The following is a 15,366-nucleotide window of genomic DNA, read 5'->3' as shown; positions in this document are numbered from 1 at the left end:
ATTGTTTAGTCTGCAGAAGAGAAGAATGAGGGGGGATTTAATAGCTGCTTTCAACTACCTGAAAGGGGGTTCCAAAGAGGATGAATCTAGACTCTTCAGTGGTACCAGATGACAGAACAAGGAGTAATGGTCTCAAGTTGCAGTGGGGGAGGTTTAGGTTGGATATTAGGAAAAACTTTTTCACTAGGAGAGTTGTGAAGCACTGGAATGGGTTACCTAGGGAGGTGGTGGAATCTCCTTCCTTAGAGGTTTTTAAGGTCAGGCTTGACAAAGCCCTGGCTGGGATGATTTAGTTGGGATTAGGTCCTGCTTTGAGCAGGGGGTTGGACTAGATGACCTCCTGACGTCCCTTCCAACCCTGATATTCTATGATATGATTCTATGATCTTGTTACATCTTTGCATGCTAGACCAAAAAGCCCATTATGAAAGTTTAGTTCCCCATGTAGGTACTTGCAGACTGTGATCAAGTCACACCCCTTTGTTAGGCTAAATAGATTGAGCTCTGGGAGTCCACCACTTTAAGGCATGGTGGGTGGAGTAATATCTTTTATTGGACCAACTTCCGTTGGTGAGAGAGACAAGCTTTTAAGCCAAACAGAGCTCTTCCCCAAGAAGAGACCTGAAGAGCAGCTCTGTGTGGCTTGAAAGCTTGGTCCAATAAAAGATATTACCTCACCCCTGTTGTGTCTCTAATATCCTGGGACCGACACGGCTATAAGCGCTGCATATTATAAGGCATGTTTTCCAATTCATTAATCATTCTCCATTTGTGGAACTGTAGATCTCAGACCATCTGATAGAGACAATATTATTTAACTCTATTTTGCATATGTTCATGCCTTACTCAGCTGTAGGAAGTATATATATTGTATACACACACCCACTCATTAACTGTGTCTACAGGCCAAAGATTTTTTTTTCCAAAATAAGCAGACACAAAAATCTGATAAAAAACAATGTTCTAGCAACACCACTGCCTCCAGCAAGATGGAGATCAACAACACCTATTCAAATAGAAGCATATGTTCTTTAACGTGATTAAGTCCATGAGTAGCACTGTGTCTGTTTGAAGCTGCTCTGCTGAGCCATTACAAACATTGAATCTATCTCCCCATGTAAGTATTCTCACACTTCTTATCAAACTGTCTGTACTGGGCTATCACTTCAAAAGTTTTCTCTCTTACTTAATTGGCCTCTCAGAGTTGGTAAGACAACTCCCACCTTTTCATGCTCTCTGTAGGTGTGTGTGTGTGTGTGTATATATATAAGTTGTACAAAGTTCCTCCTCTACCTTGGTGGGCTTATTGGCCTGCGCTTATTGGCGGATTTGCTCACTTCACAGATTCATCCTGTGGGTCAGGAAACAGTCCAGAGACCTTCCCCTCTGGTAGACGCTATAGTCCAGGTCAATTCCTCCTGTATTTGATCAGGAGTTGGGAGGTATGGGGGGAACCCAGGCCCGCCCTCTACTCCGGGTTCCAGCCCAGGGCCCTGTGGACTGCAGCCATTTAGACTGCCTCCTGGTACAGTTGCACCACACCTACAACTCCCTGGGCTACTTCCCTATGGCCTCCTCCCAACACCTTCTTTGTCCTCACCACCGGACCTTCCTCCTGATGTCTGATAACGCTTGTACTTCTCAGTCCTCCAGCAGTATGCCTACTCACGCTCAGCTTCTTGCAAACCTCTTGCTCCCAGTTCCTCACACACACTTCCGCTCCCCCTGGCTTGACTGGAGTGAGCCCTTTTATAGCATCAGAGGGGCCTTAATTAGAGTCAGGTGCTTAACTGCCTCACCTGACTCTTAGCAGGTTAATTGGAGTCAGGTGGCCTATTAGCCTGGAGCAGCCCCTGCTCTGGTCACTCAGGGAACAGAAAACTACTTTTCTAGTGGCCAGTACATCTCCCTTCTGCTACTCTGCTGTTCCCAACTGGTCTGGGTCTATCACAATATATTCCATTCTATGCATCCGAAGAAGTGGGCTGTAGCCCACGAAAGCTTATGCTCAAATAAATGTGTTAGTCTCTAAGGTACCACAAGTACTCCTGTTCTTTTCTGCTAAAACTAATTATGTTCTCCCACTGGGTAAATGTGCCAAAGAATTTAGTTATCCTTGTAGTAAAATTTAGAAAACTGTTTGGCACGCAGTTTGGTGCACTGCCACAGAAATTAGCCTTGATGAACTGTTGAACTCCAGAGGTCCTGGTGGTTCCAGATTTCTCCCAGTTTTGTTATAAGACAGCAATTACTATAGGGTTACCATACGTCCGGTTTTTCCCGGACATGTCCGGCTTTTCGGCAATCAAACCCCCGTCCGGGGGGAATTGCCAAAAAGCCGAACATGTCCGGGAAAATGCCGTCCGGGCACTTCCCCTCCCGCGGCTGCTCTGCTCCTCCCCTGACTCTCCGGCTCTGTTTAAGAGCCGAGCTGCCCGAGCGCTACCGGCTTCGGGCAGCCCCCATGCCTCCGGACCCTGCGCCGCCGGAGCCCGGGAGGGGAAGTGCCCGGCCGGGGGCGCAGGGTCCGGAGGCATAAGGGCTGCCCAAAGCCCAAGCGCTACCGGCTTCACGGTTTGCCGGACAGCCTCCAGACCCTATGCCCCTGGCTGGGCGCTTCCCCTCTCGGGCTCCAGCTGCGCTAGGGAAGCGCCGGCCGGGGGCGCAGGGTCTGGGGGCTGCCCGGCAAACCGTGAAGCCGGTAGCGCTCGGGCAGCCCTTTTTGCGTGGCTGGGAGTGGGAGGGAGCGGAGTTAGGGGGGGTTGGGGTGGAGAAGGGGCTGAGTTGGGGTGGGGCTGAGGTGGGAAATGGGCGGGGCCAGGGCCCCGTGGAGGGTCCTCTTTTTTTATTTGTTAAATATGGTAACCCTAAATTACTATCGCTGCTCCAAAATGTTAATTCTGCTACAATATTCGACTACCTTCACAGTTGCTGGAGAAATAATGTCTCCCAAGCTTCTGGAAAGCATACTTGGGCTGAGATGAATAGCTAGGGCCTTTGCTTTCTTCAACTCCTCGTCAGCAAGGTGTATTTTTGTTTTTTTTAATTTTCTCTAGTAAATGAAGCCAACTTCCACATCTGAACTGATAAAAAACCCTTCATCCACAGAGATATCAAAAACTTCTGGGCACAATCAGAGTTACTAAACTAATTATAAAGAAGCCATTAAGAGAAAGGAATTATTTCCATCACTCCTCCCCAGAGGCAGAGCTTAGATCTCAATTAAAATAACTCATACTGCTCAGACACAAAAGGGATTGCCCTACAGGGAGAGCTGCTTGTCAGTGTCAAGGGCTGGTTTTCTGAGAATGGAAATTTAACAAGAGAATGCATCCAGATCTGCAGCACGCAATAGCACAAGTGAAACTCTCCACCCTACTTTCGGGTCAGCAAAATTCAGCAACGCTTTTCTCTTGGGTAACAGGAGGGTATTTCTCATTGGCTTTGGAGATCGTTTCCAAAGCCAACTGAACAGTCTTTGGTTGTATTTATTTTTAGCTAAAGACTAAACCTTGGAACAAAGCTGTATAGCCATTTTTTTTTATAATGCTAACATTCCTTAAGGAGAGAGATGGAAAGTCTTACAATAATTTTGAATTACTAACAAAGTCTGCCTTTTTTTAAAACATTTTTTCCCCTTGTGTAGCAGTCTATTTCTGACACTGAATGATGGGCAAATTCAAGGGTGAACCCCACCAAAGGAAGCTTCTGGGATGGAGCACGCTTGATTTCAAAGCGGCCACAAGTTTTGTTTTGGTAATTTATGGCCCACTGGAATAAACCATTAAAACACTAATAAACTTCTAATTAGGGCTGTCAAGCAATTTAAAAAATTGTGATTAATCTCACTGTTAAACAATAAAATACCACTTATTTAATTTTTGATGTTTTCTACATTCAAAATATATTGATTTCAATTACAACACAGAATACAAAGTGTACAGTGCTCACTTGATATTTATTTTTCACAAATATTTGCACTGTAAAAAAGCAAAGAAACAGTATTTTTCAATTCACTGAATACAAGTACTTTTATCATGAAAGTTGAACTTACAAATGTAGAATTATGTACAAAAAACTGCATTCAAAAATAAAACGGAAACTTTAGAGTCTACAAGTCCACTCAGTCCTATTTCTTGGTCAGCCAATCGCTCAGACAAACAAGTTGGTTTACATTTATGAGAGATAATGCTGCCCACTTCTTATTCACAAAGTCTCCGGAAAGTGAGAACAGGCATTTGCATGGCACTTTCTGTAGCTAGCATTTTAAGGTATTTACATGCCAGATATGCTAAACATTTGTATGCTCCTTCATGCTTCAACCACCACTCCAGAGAACATGCATCCATGCTGATGATGGGTTCTGCTCGATAACGATCCAAAGCAGAGCAGACCAGCGCATGTTCATTTTCATCATCCAAGTCAGATGCCACAAGCAGAAGGTTGATTTTTTTTTTTTGGTGGTTCGGGTTCTGTAGGTTCCACATTGGATTGTCGCTCTTTTAAGACTTCTCCACACCCTGTCCCCATCAGATTTTGGATGGCACTTCAGATTCTTAAACCTTGGGTCGAGTGCTGGGCTCTTTAGAAATCTCACATTGGTACCTTCTTTGTGTTTTGTCAAATCTGCAGTGAAAGCATTCTTAAAACAAACATGTGCTGGGTCATCATCTGAGACTGCTATAACATGAAAAATATGGCAGAATGCGGGTAGAACAGAGCAGGAGACATACAATTCTTCGCCCAAGGACTTCGGTCACAAATTTAATTAACGCATTATTTTTTTAACGAGTGTCATCAGCATGGAAGCATGTCCTCTGGAATGGTGGCTGAAGCATGAAGGAGCATACAAATATTCAGCATATCTGGCACGTAAATACCTTAAAATGCTAGCTACAAAAGTGCCATGCAAATGCCTGTTCTCGCTTTCAGGAGACATTGTGAATAAATGGGCAGCATTATCTCCCATAAATGTAAACAAACTTGTTTGAGTGATTGACTGACTAAGAAATAGGACTGAGTGGACTTGTAGACTCTAAAGTTTCCATTGTTTTTGTTACATAACTGCACTAAAAAACAAAATATATATTTGTAACTCGCACTTTCGCAATAAAGAGATTGCACTACAGTACTTGTATGAGGAACTGAAATATACTATTTATTTTGTTTATCATTTTTACAGTGTAAATATTTGTAATAAAATATAATATAATAAAGTGAGCACTGTACACTTTCTATACTGTGTTGTAATTTAAATAAATATATTTGAAAATGTACAAAATCATCAAAAATATTTAATTTACTTCAATTGGTATTCTATTAACAGTGTGATTAAAACTGCGATTAATCGTGATTAAATTTTTTTTTAATCACAATTAGTTTTTTGAGTTAATCCCATGAGTTAACTGCAATTAATCGACAGCCCTACTTCTAATGAATGTTTGTGTGAATAATCTAAGCAAACATCCATGATTCAGAGAGGAAAGAAGGGCGGAGATCACAGGGCACCGTTTAAAACCAAGCCATCAGAAAGCATTACCTACTGCCTCCCTAACGTGTTTGTTGGAGCTGAAATGGAAGATTAAATTTTCCAGGCAAGTGATGCACACTGAGATTTAGAGCTAGTCTACACTGGCATCGCTTTAACGTAGCTTGTCTGGTCGCAGCAGAGCGCTGAGAGAGAGTTCTCCCAGCACTCTAAAAAAAAAAAAAAAAAACCACCGTCACGAGGGGTGCAGCTCCCAGCACCGGTGCACTGTCTACACTGGCGCTTTACAGTGCTGAAACTTGCTGAGCTCCGGGGGTGTTTTTTTACATCCCTGAGCAAGAAAGTTGCAGCGCTGTAAATTGCCAGTGTAGACAAGCCCTTAGCTACATGACTATTCTAGTTTGCCAAGGCTCTGGTGCAAAAGATTCAAGACAAGAGAAGCCTTTAAGCTTCTTTGAATGCACATGAAGAGCAGGAAGAGAGAGAGTTCTGATTTGACAGAGGATTTGTTGAGACCTCAGTCCGGTCTTTAGCCACAACACACAAAAGCCAGCGTGTTCGCTGAAAAGTATTAATTTGAGCTTGTACAAGAAGTTGGTTCTCTGATCACTGCAGCTGCTCTCTCCAAAGCAGACAAATGTCCTGATAAAAAGTGGTACTGCCCTCTGCTCCAGAGACTCACAAAGCAATAGCTCACAGCAGTTTGATAGAGTAAGATCTTTCATCACAATACAACTTGATTTTTTGGGGGTGGGGGTGGGGGGAGAATCCATCTAAAAATTGGAATGCCAAGGAGTAAGTATGTGAATTGAGTATTAGAACCATACCAGCATCACTTTCTAACGACAGCAGACCTGGTGAAAAAATAAATCCAGACTTCAGAGTCACTGGTATTAGAAGGCTTACATACATTTTCCCCTCAAACAATTAACAATAATGATCTCATGCCACAGGAGTTTTCCTTGACTTATCTTTAATGTACATACATCTGTCATTACCAGCTTGCCTGGGACAGTCCATCTGTCAGCATCACTTAGACATGCATACTTTCAGCCTTGTAATGAGGAACATCTTCTGGCATACAACTAACAGACCAAATGTCAGATTCTCTTCACCACTCATTTCATCAAGGTCAAGCCAGTTTTCATCCTGAAAGTGCTTGCTAAGTCCCAGGGACTCCTCAGTTATACAGTCACTCTTCAAAGGTCTATTAAAATATGTGCGTGTTATAAGAATTTACTGATGAGATTCACCCTGCTGTAACTGACCCAAAATTGACAACTGTGCTCAGAAATTACAAAGTTAACATTACAATTAGTCACAATCTAGGCAGTAAGATGTCTTCTGCGACTGCGTCACTTACTGCTATTCTCAATAAAGAGCAATCTGTTTGTGCAATGACTTCAAGTTAATTTGAAAGTATTTTGCAGACATGTCTCAGCTTAAATATAGGACAATAATGACTCAAGTCTTCAGCACTATTTACACTTGAGCAAGACCATTTTTCTTTCTAGCAGCTGTTCTAATTTTGAATTTAGAACCCCACACCAAGATCAGAATCATATTTTGTAAATACTCTCCACTTCAGAAGGCAAGGATCATTTGGATCCTTTCCTTCTCTCCTCCCCCCCTCCATCCTTTCCAACATAAAGATACAATTTGGGAATAAATAATCATTCCACACTGGACATCCAAAACCAAGCACTGTACATACTGTATGACCGAGGGCAAAATACACAAATTCATCAAAGCTGCCAAGACATTTTCTTCCCTTTAATTTTGTAGCCAACAGGTAGCAGTCAAAAACAGATGGTCATTTTGGCAGCAATCCTGCAAACGTGACATCCACCATCTTGGCCAACACACCAGGGACTGAACTGGGTACCTCCAGGGCTAAAAACAGGAGATTTTACAGCTTGTGATAAAGAGCCAAGGCTACCTAGCTTGGGGCTGCAACAACTCAGATCCTCAGTGACAGGCACAGAGGGGGGGACCTGTAACACACACTGACCAGCCCTTACACCAGGGATAGGCAACCTATGGCACGGGTGCCAAAGGCGGTACGCGAGTTGATTTTCAGTGGCACTCACACTGCCCGGGTCCTAGCCACCAGTTCGGGAGGCTCTGCATTTTAATTTAATTTTTAATGAAGCTTCTTAAACATTTTAAAAACCTTATTTACTTTACATACAACAACAGTTTAGTTATATATTATAGACTTATAGAAAGAGACCTTCTATAAACATTAAAATGTATTACTGGCACGCGAAACCTTAAATGAGAATGAAGCAAGAGATGTTAAGAGTAACAAGAAGGGTTTCTTCAGGTATGTTAGCAACAAGAAGAAAATCAAGGAAAGTGTGGGCCCCTTACTGAATGAGGGAGGCAACCTAGTGACCGAGGATGTGGAAAAAGCTAATGTACTCAATGATTTTTTTGCCTCTGTCTTCACGCACAAGGTCAGCTCCCAGACTGCTGCACTGGGCAGTACAGCATGGGGAGAAGGTGACCAACCCTCTGTGGAGAAAGAAGTGGTTCGGGACTATTTAGAAAAACTGGACGTGCACAAGTCCATGGGGCCGGATGCGCTGCATCCGAGGGTGCTAAAGGAGTTGGCGGGTGAGATTGCAGAGCCATTAGCCATTATTTTTGAAAACTCATGGCGATCGGGGGAGGTCCCAGATGACTGGAAAAAGGCTAATGTAGTGCCCATCTTTAAAAAAGGGAAGAAGGAGGATCCGGGGAACTACAGGCCAGTCAGCCTCACCTCAGTCCCTGGAAAAATCATGGAGCAGGTCCTCAAGGAATCAATTATGAAACATTTAGAGGAGAGGAAAGTGATCAGGAACAGTCAGCATGGATTCACCAAGGGGAAGTCGTGCCTGACTAACCTAATTGCCTTCTATGATGAGATAACTGGCTCTGTGGATGAGGGGAAAGCAGTGGATGTGTTATTCCTTGACTTTAGCAAAGCTTTTGATACGGTCTCCCACAGTATTCTTGCCGCCAAGTTAAAGAAGTATGGGCTGGATGAATGGACTGTAAGGTGGATAGAAAGCTGGCTAGATCGTCGGGCTCAACGGGTAGTGATCAATGGCTCCATGTCTAGTTGGCAGCCGGTTTCAAGCGGAGTGCCCCAAGGGTCGATCCTGGGGCCGGTTTTGTTTAATATCTTTATTAATGATCTGGAGTATGGTGTGGACTGCACTCTCAGCAAGTTTGCAGATGACACTAAACTAGGAGGCGTGGTAGATACACTAGAGGGTAGGGATCGGATACAGAGGGACCTAGACAAATTAGAAGATTGGGCCGAAAAAAACCTGATGAGGTTCAACAAGGACAAGTGCAGAGTCCTGCACTTAGGACGGAAGAATCCCATGCACTGCTACAGACTAGGGACCGAATGGCTAGGTAGCAGTTCTGCTGAAAAGGACCTAGGGGTCACAGTGGACGAGAAGCTGGATATGAGTCAACAGTGTGCTCTTGTTGCCAAGAAGGCTAACGGCATTTTGGGCTGTATAAGTAGGGGCATTGCCAGCAGATCAAGGGACGTGATCGTTCCCCTTTATTCGACATTGGTGAGGCCTCATCTGGAATACTGTGTCCAGTATTGGGCCCCACACTACAAGAAGGATGTGGAAAAATTGGAAAGAGTCCAGCGGAGGGCAACAAAAATGATTATGGGTCTGGAGCAAATGACTTATGAGGAGAGGCTGAGGGAACTGGGATTGTTTAGTCTCCAGAAGAGAAGAATGAGGGGGGATTTGATAGTAGCCTTCAACTACCTGAAGGGGGGTTCCAAAGAGGATGGAGCTCGGCTGTTCTCAGTGGTGGCAGACGACAGAACAAGGAGCAATGGTCTCAAGTTGCAGTGGGGGAGGTCCAGGTTGGATATCAGGAAAAACTATTTCACTAGGAGGGTGGTGAAACACTGGAATGCGTTACCTAGGGAGGTGGTGGAGTCTCCTTCCTTGGAGGTTTTTAAGGCCCGGCTTGACAAAGCCCTGGCTGGGATGATTTAGTTGGGAATTGGTCCTGCTTTGAGCAGGGGGTTGGACTAGATGACCTCTTGAGGTCCCTTCCAACTCTGATATTCTATGATTCTATAATAAATGAAGACTCGGCACACCACTTCTGAAAGGTTGCCGACCCCTGCCTTACACCAATGTGTGCTCCTGTGCTTAACTTTGCATGTCAGTAGTTCTACTAACTCCAACAGCAGTCATTGTGTGAATAAAGTGAAGCACATGACTAAGTGCTTGCAGGACGGAGGACTGTGTTAGTAAATGAGTTATTGTAAACAGCCACAGCAAAGGACATGGCTACAGCCCCGCTTAAACTGAGAAAACATAGTAGTGAAGCATGAGGAATATTATTACCTGTAAATTAACCATGTGCATCATTTGCATTTTGCAAAACTCATGCCCTTGTTTCACATTTAATATTCAGTGCAAAAGTGATTATCCCAAAAAAACATTTGCTGCGAGTATCCATTTCAGCTAGAGAAATTTACCAAAGCTAGCAAAAATGCTACAGTAGTGCTCTACAAACAGGTTTCCTGTTGTCTTTACTCTAACACAGGTGGAAATCCAAATCCAAAAGCTGTCTGCCACCTTGTAAGTTATTTTTAGTTTATGGGTGAAGCTGCTGCCCTCTGCCTTATTTATCCAGTGAATTCACCTAGCCAGCTGTAAATCCACAGGCGATCACAAGCATGTTTATCTTACAAATTACGCAGGCCAACAGATGCTAGACTCATACAAGAAAAAATTCACTGAGAAAAAAAAAAAAAGTCAAGCATGGGTTTTTGTTTTGCTACTAAAAGTACTATAGGCACCTCATTACGCAGCTTTATTATTAAATATTTAGGAGTTATGAGAAGCAGGGGGTTAAAAGAGGCTACAAGAAACAACGTTTTAGTGCTGCTGCTTTACTTGACCCATTTATTTCTAAAGGGAAAAAAAAGATGCAAGACTAGGCCTGGATCACGCCCACAAATAAGGTTACGTGAACATGTGTAGGACTTCTCCCCACCTAAATCCCCAATCCTGTAAACAGATCCCCATACCTGCACAGAGCCTCAGTTAAGTCAATGGTGGTGTCCACCCACATGGATCCTGATTGCAGGATTCGGGCCTAAAATATTAATGGCATTAAGAAATCTTGCATGCCAGTTGGTAGGTCCTAATATCATCAGCACATCGCACCAACACAGGAATCAGATCTAATTTGTTTACTGAAATCTCTCTAAAAAGCATCAGTGTATCTCCAGAGTCCTCAAATAAGACCATGGACTCTCCTAGCAGGATTATATACGTTGTTGGCACTTAACCAATATTAAATAAGTCAAGAAGTCACTGTTGTGTTGATAAAACAACAATGCTGTATTGACTAGAGCTGCTCAGATGTTAATTATGTAGTTACTAATGCAAGGTTGTGTTTAAAGAAATGCGCCTGCCTGATTTCATCATTGTTTCCTGCCACTGTTTCCTCTATTTAAAAAATCCACAAGACAGACATTTTCTAAACGGCTTTGCCATCACATGCTTCTCTCCTTCCATCCTATGTCTCCTAATCACCTCTTGTCCCAACCCAACCCACAACTTCCAGTTTGCCATCCCATCTGGGCTTCCCCACACTGTGTGGGAGTATCACGTAATATGGCATTTAAAAGGCTAAATGAGGAATCGCTCTTTCTGGGAATTTCAGAAGCAGAATAAAATCCAATTAGGAGATCATTTAAAAAAATTTTAAAATCTGCTTTCTTCCCCAAAGCCAAAGGACAGAGAGCGGAGATGTCTGAGTTTAATGTCAGTAAAGTGCTTTGAAAACAGAAAGTGGTAAGCAAATACATTATCATTCTCAGCAGCAGTAGTCATTAGGGCAAAAATCTTCAATTTGGATTGGAGCTTCATTAAAAGACAGACAGAACAAGTGGAAAAATATTTGAGGAGCAGTAAACACAGGCTGAACTGGTGCAAAGTTTGCTACTGAACTAAGCAAATAAGAGCAGCCAGTATCCACACATACTGAATTCACATTGCTGCTTCTTGTAAGGGTATGCTTTCCACCATTCTAGTTACACTAAGGGCTGCAGAAAACACTCTTTCAATACCTGCTACCTTGGCACTGAGCAATTTACTTCCTCTCCCCCCCAACCCCCCCAAAAAAGTGGAGTTATCTGGGAAAAAGAAAAGCATGGAAGTCTGAGAATTTGAAATCAGTGTTTACTTTCCCAGCTTATGGGGCCCCATGATGAGCTCAGAGAAAGGAGGGGAGAGATATGGTGCGGCACACTGCTGGATGCTAAAGGCATAAAGCAGCTGACAGAGCCCTTTGGCCAGTAACCTGGGACTACAGACACAAAGCTACCCGCCCAGTTCGCTCTGGGCATCTCCTGGAAGGGGATGAGCGCACCATCTGGTTTCAGTCAGATTGCAAAGGGTTTCAAAAAGGGGAAACTAAGAATCAACAAAAAGCAGTTCCACCCCCTGAGCAACACTGCTCAGTGCAGAGGGGTTCACCTCACAGATCACAGTGCCCCCCAAATCAAGCAGGAAGAAAGTGTTTCCAATTTCCCCCCACAAGTTCTATCACCCTGAGCAGCCGCTGTCTCCAACTCTCCCCCCAAGCAGTTCATCCCCAACCACAGTTGACAGGGATCCTAACTCTTCTCCAACATCATCCGCATCGGTGTGGGAGGGGGCATGGGCACTCAAAGCTTTCCCCTCCACACATTTACTCCACAGAGGGGCTGGAAAACACAAGGCAGGGTGTATAGCTGCACAAGGGTGGAGTTCTGTAACTGGCAGGGGGTATTTGGGGAGTTGCATTCGAAAGTTTGGAGGGGATGTGGTAGCTGGGATGTGGACAAGGCTTCAGGGAGGGTGGTGGGTTTGGACAGAATGGAGTATTTCAGAACGTGGAACTATTGGGCTGACAGAGGAATGGGTATTCTTTGGGGACGCATGGACAGCTGGGGTTGTGGAGATGAGGGGCTGGCCTTGCCAGAGGAAAAGGGTGGCTGAAGGGAGGGAGTGGGGTAATAGGCAGTTGGGGAAGGAATGGGAGGGTTACATTCAGGGGATCTCTGGGGTAAGATGGGGAGAGGGTATTCACAGAGGGTTGTACAGAAATTTGTAGGGAAGGTTAGGAGTTTGTATTTAATGAAGGTGGGGAGCTTATTTGAGGGGTAGTGGGGAAGCTTGGTGGTTAGGGTACATGTAGGGCTGAGGTACATGCCTCCACATGCCATACATACATGCCTGTGGTATATGGGGCTGAAAAAGAGGTGGGGGCCTGTGGTATCTGAGGATTGGAACTGAGGGTTTTCATCTAGGGTGGGGCCTATGGTATCTAGGAGGAAGTAGAAGTATCTGGGAGGACTCATGTATGGGGGTGGAGACTGAAGTTGTATCTAGTGGGGGCTATTATATGGGGGTGTTACTAGGGAGTCTGATATATAAAAGGTGTGTGGACTGTTGCATAAGGGGTGTAAGTGCATGTAAGGGGGTCATGGGCTGGATGGTCTGTGCAGGGGTATACTGAGAGCGTCTGAGTGGGTGGGGTTTATCGAGGAGGTGCATTAGGGGAGATGTATGGGGTGTAGGCTGTACCTGGGGAGGTATATCACAGGGTCGCTGGGGTGTACCTAGGCAGCCTGGGAATGCAGTGTGGAGGGCCTGGGGTGTCTCAGGGGTGCAACACAGGGGAGTACAGGAAGCCACTAGGGTAGGTGCCTTGGGGTCTGCTAGGCAGGTCACTGGGCAGGGCAGGCTAAAAGTATGCAGGGTCTGGGTGTGGGCAAAAGGCCCTTGAGAACCATGGAGGGGAGTGTTCTGTGGGAGGCAGCAGGCTGGGGAGGCTCTCAGATGTTGGGGGATCCCAGGAGTGTTGCTGGGGGCTCTCAGTGGGCCCAGGAGGAGGCTACTAGGGGTGGGGAGCTCGCTGGGCCAGATGGTACCGGGGCAGGAGGGTGTCACTGGGCAGGGCTGGAGGAGGGTCACTGGGACAGACAGTACCGGGGTACTGGGGGGACACAGGGCAGGGCGGTATCATGGGGGCAAGGCAGCCAGGGAGCTAGCAGGGGTATCGCTGGGCAGGACCAGGGGGCAGGCCCAGACGGTAAAAGGGCAGGGTGTCACTGCACAGGGAGCAGGGTACTGGTGGAATGGAGAGCGGCACCACGGGACTGGGAGAGTCACAGGGCAGGCCAGACAAGGGGCTGGCGGGTGGTACTGGGCACTGGTACCAGGCACAGAGGGTGGACGGGGTCACAGGGCAGGGTGTATCAGGCAGTACCAGGGGTTGCAGGGTAGGGTGGTACCACAGGGGCAAGGTGGGCAGGAGGCTGGTACCAGGTGGCAGGGGTGTGATCAGGAGGGACCTGGATACTGGGGGGATGCAGGGCAGGGTGGTACTGTGGGGGCAAGGCAGCCCACGGCAGGGAGCGAGCAGAGTGGTACCGGAAGGCGGGGTTGTGGCTAGGGTTCTGTGGGGGCGAGGTGGGCCAAGCAGGGTGCTGGTAGGATGGTACCAGGGGGCGACGGTGTCGCTGGGCGGGCGGCAAGACTAGGAGGGACCGGGGCGGGGCGGCTGGCGAGACGGTACCGGGCGGATCGGGGTACCGGGAAGACGCAGGGCGGGGCGGTACAGGAGGGGCAGGGCGGGCCGGATGGTACCGGGGGATCACAGCGCGGGGCGGTACCGCGGAGGTGACGCGGGCCGGGGCGGGAGGCTGGCGAGGAGGTACTGGGCGGACCGGGGCACTGAGGTGTCGCTGGGCGGGACCGGGCGGCCGCGGGCCGGCGCTCACCCAGCAACAGCAGCTTGACCTCCCGCGCCGCCTTCTCGCCGTCTTCGCGCAGGTTCTTGTCGATCATCTTAGAGCGCTCGGCCGCCGCCTTGTCCTCGGCGCTCACGGTGCAGCCCATTGCGGGGCCGGGCTGAGGCGGATCCCGGCCGAGTCGGGCTGGTCGCGCGGCGCTGAGATGCGTCCCCTCAGCCTGCCGGCGCCGCTCTGAGCCCAGGGCCGCCCGGCTCGGGGGCGGAGCGGGGTGGGGCGGGGCCTCCGGTAGCAGGGCGGGGCCGCTCTATATGGGGTGGGATGCGGTAGCTATGAATGGGGTGGGTTTGGGGTATAATGGGTTAGGTGGGTGGCTCTATATTGGCTTGGTTTGGGGTGCAATGGGTCGGGCTGTATGGGGTGGACTTGGGGTGCAATGAGTAGGGGTGGCGTGGCTCTGGGGTGTAATGGGTGAGAGTTAGGGAGCTCTGTGTGTGGTGGGTTTGGGGTGCAGTGGGTGGGGGTTGGATGGCTCTGTATGGGGTGGCTTTTGGGTGCAATAGGTGGGGCTGGAGTGGGTCTGTATGGGGTAGACTTGGGGTGCAGTGAGTAGGGTGGGGTGGCTCTATACAGGGTAGGTTTGGGGTGTAGTGGGTGGGGGTTAGGAAGCTCTGTAGGGGTGGGTTTGGGGTGTGATGGTTCTGTATGGGGTGGGTTTTGGGTGCAGTGGGTGGGGTGGCTGTGTATGGGTTGGGTTTGGAGTGCAATGGGTCGGGGTTAAGGAGCTCTGTATGTGGTGGGGGCTCTATATGGGGTGTGTTTGTGGTGCAATGGCTCTGTATGGGGTGGGTTTTGAGTGCAGTGGGTGGGGATGGGGTGGCTGTGTATGGGAGTGCAATGGGTGGGGGTTGTGTGGTGATGTTTGGGGTGCAGTGGGGTGGGCTGACGGGTGGGTTTGGGGTGCAGGATGTGGGGGGTTGGGTGGCTCTGCATGGGGTAGGTTTGGGGTGCAATGGTTTGGTGTGTGGGGGCTCTGTGTGGCATGGTTTGGGTGCAATGGGTGGGTGTGGGGGCTCTGTATAGGGTGTGTTTG

The 15,366-nt window shown here is 47.3% G+C and overlaps 1 protein-coding gene across 4 annotated transcripts in view; it reads right to left on the bottom strand.

Moving 5' to 3' along the window:
* Positions 1-14,536, bottom strand: part of GNAI2 (G protein subunit alpha i2) — a 206,036-nt gene extending 191,500 nt beyond the window's left edge. The window contains exon 1 of one of the 4 annotated variants that reach the window (XM_005289345.5): positions 14,304-14,536. In XM_005289345.5, the coding sequence (XP_005289402.1) occupies positions 14,304-14,421 (118 nt within the window). In that variant the 5' untranslated portion in view covers positions 14,422-14,536. Of the gene's footprint in view, positions 1-1,669; positions 1,728-14,303 lie in introns of those variants that run through there. The other 3 variants (XM_005289346.5, XM_065551406.1, XM_065551407.1) reach the window with 3 other exon arrangements.
* Between the last annotated feature and the right edge of the window lie 830 nt (positions 14,537-15,366).

The sequence above is a fragment of the Chrysemys picta genome, chromosome 7 (genome assembly GCF_011386835.1).
Source record: "Chrysemys picta bellii isolate R12L10 chromosome 7, ASM1138683v2, whole genome shotgun sequence".
Lineage (NCBI taxonomy): Eukaryota > Metazoa > Chordata > Testudines > Emydidae > Chrysemys > Chrysemys picta.
This window is presented reverse-complemented; position numbering and strand designations above follow the sequence as displayed.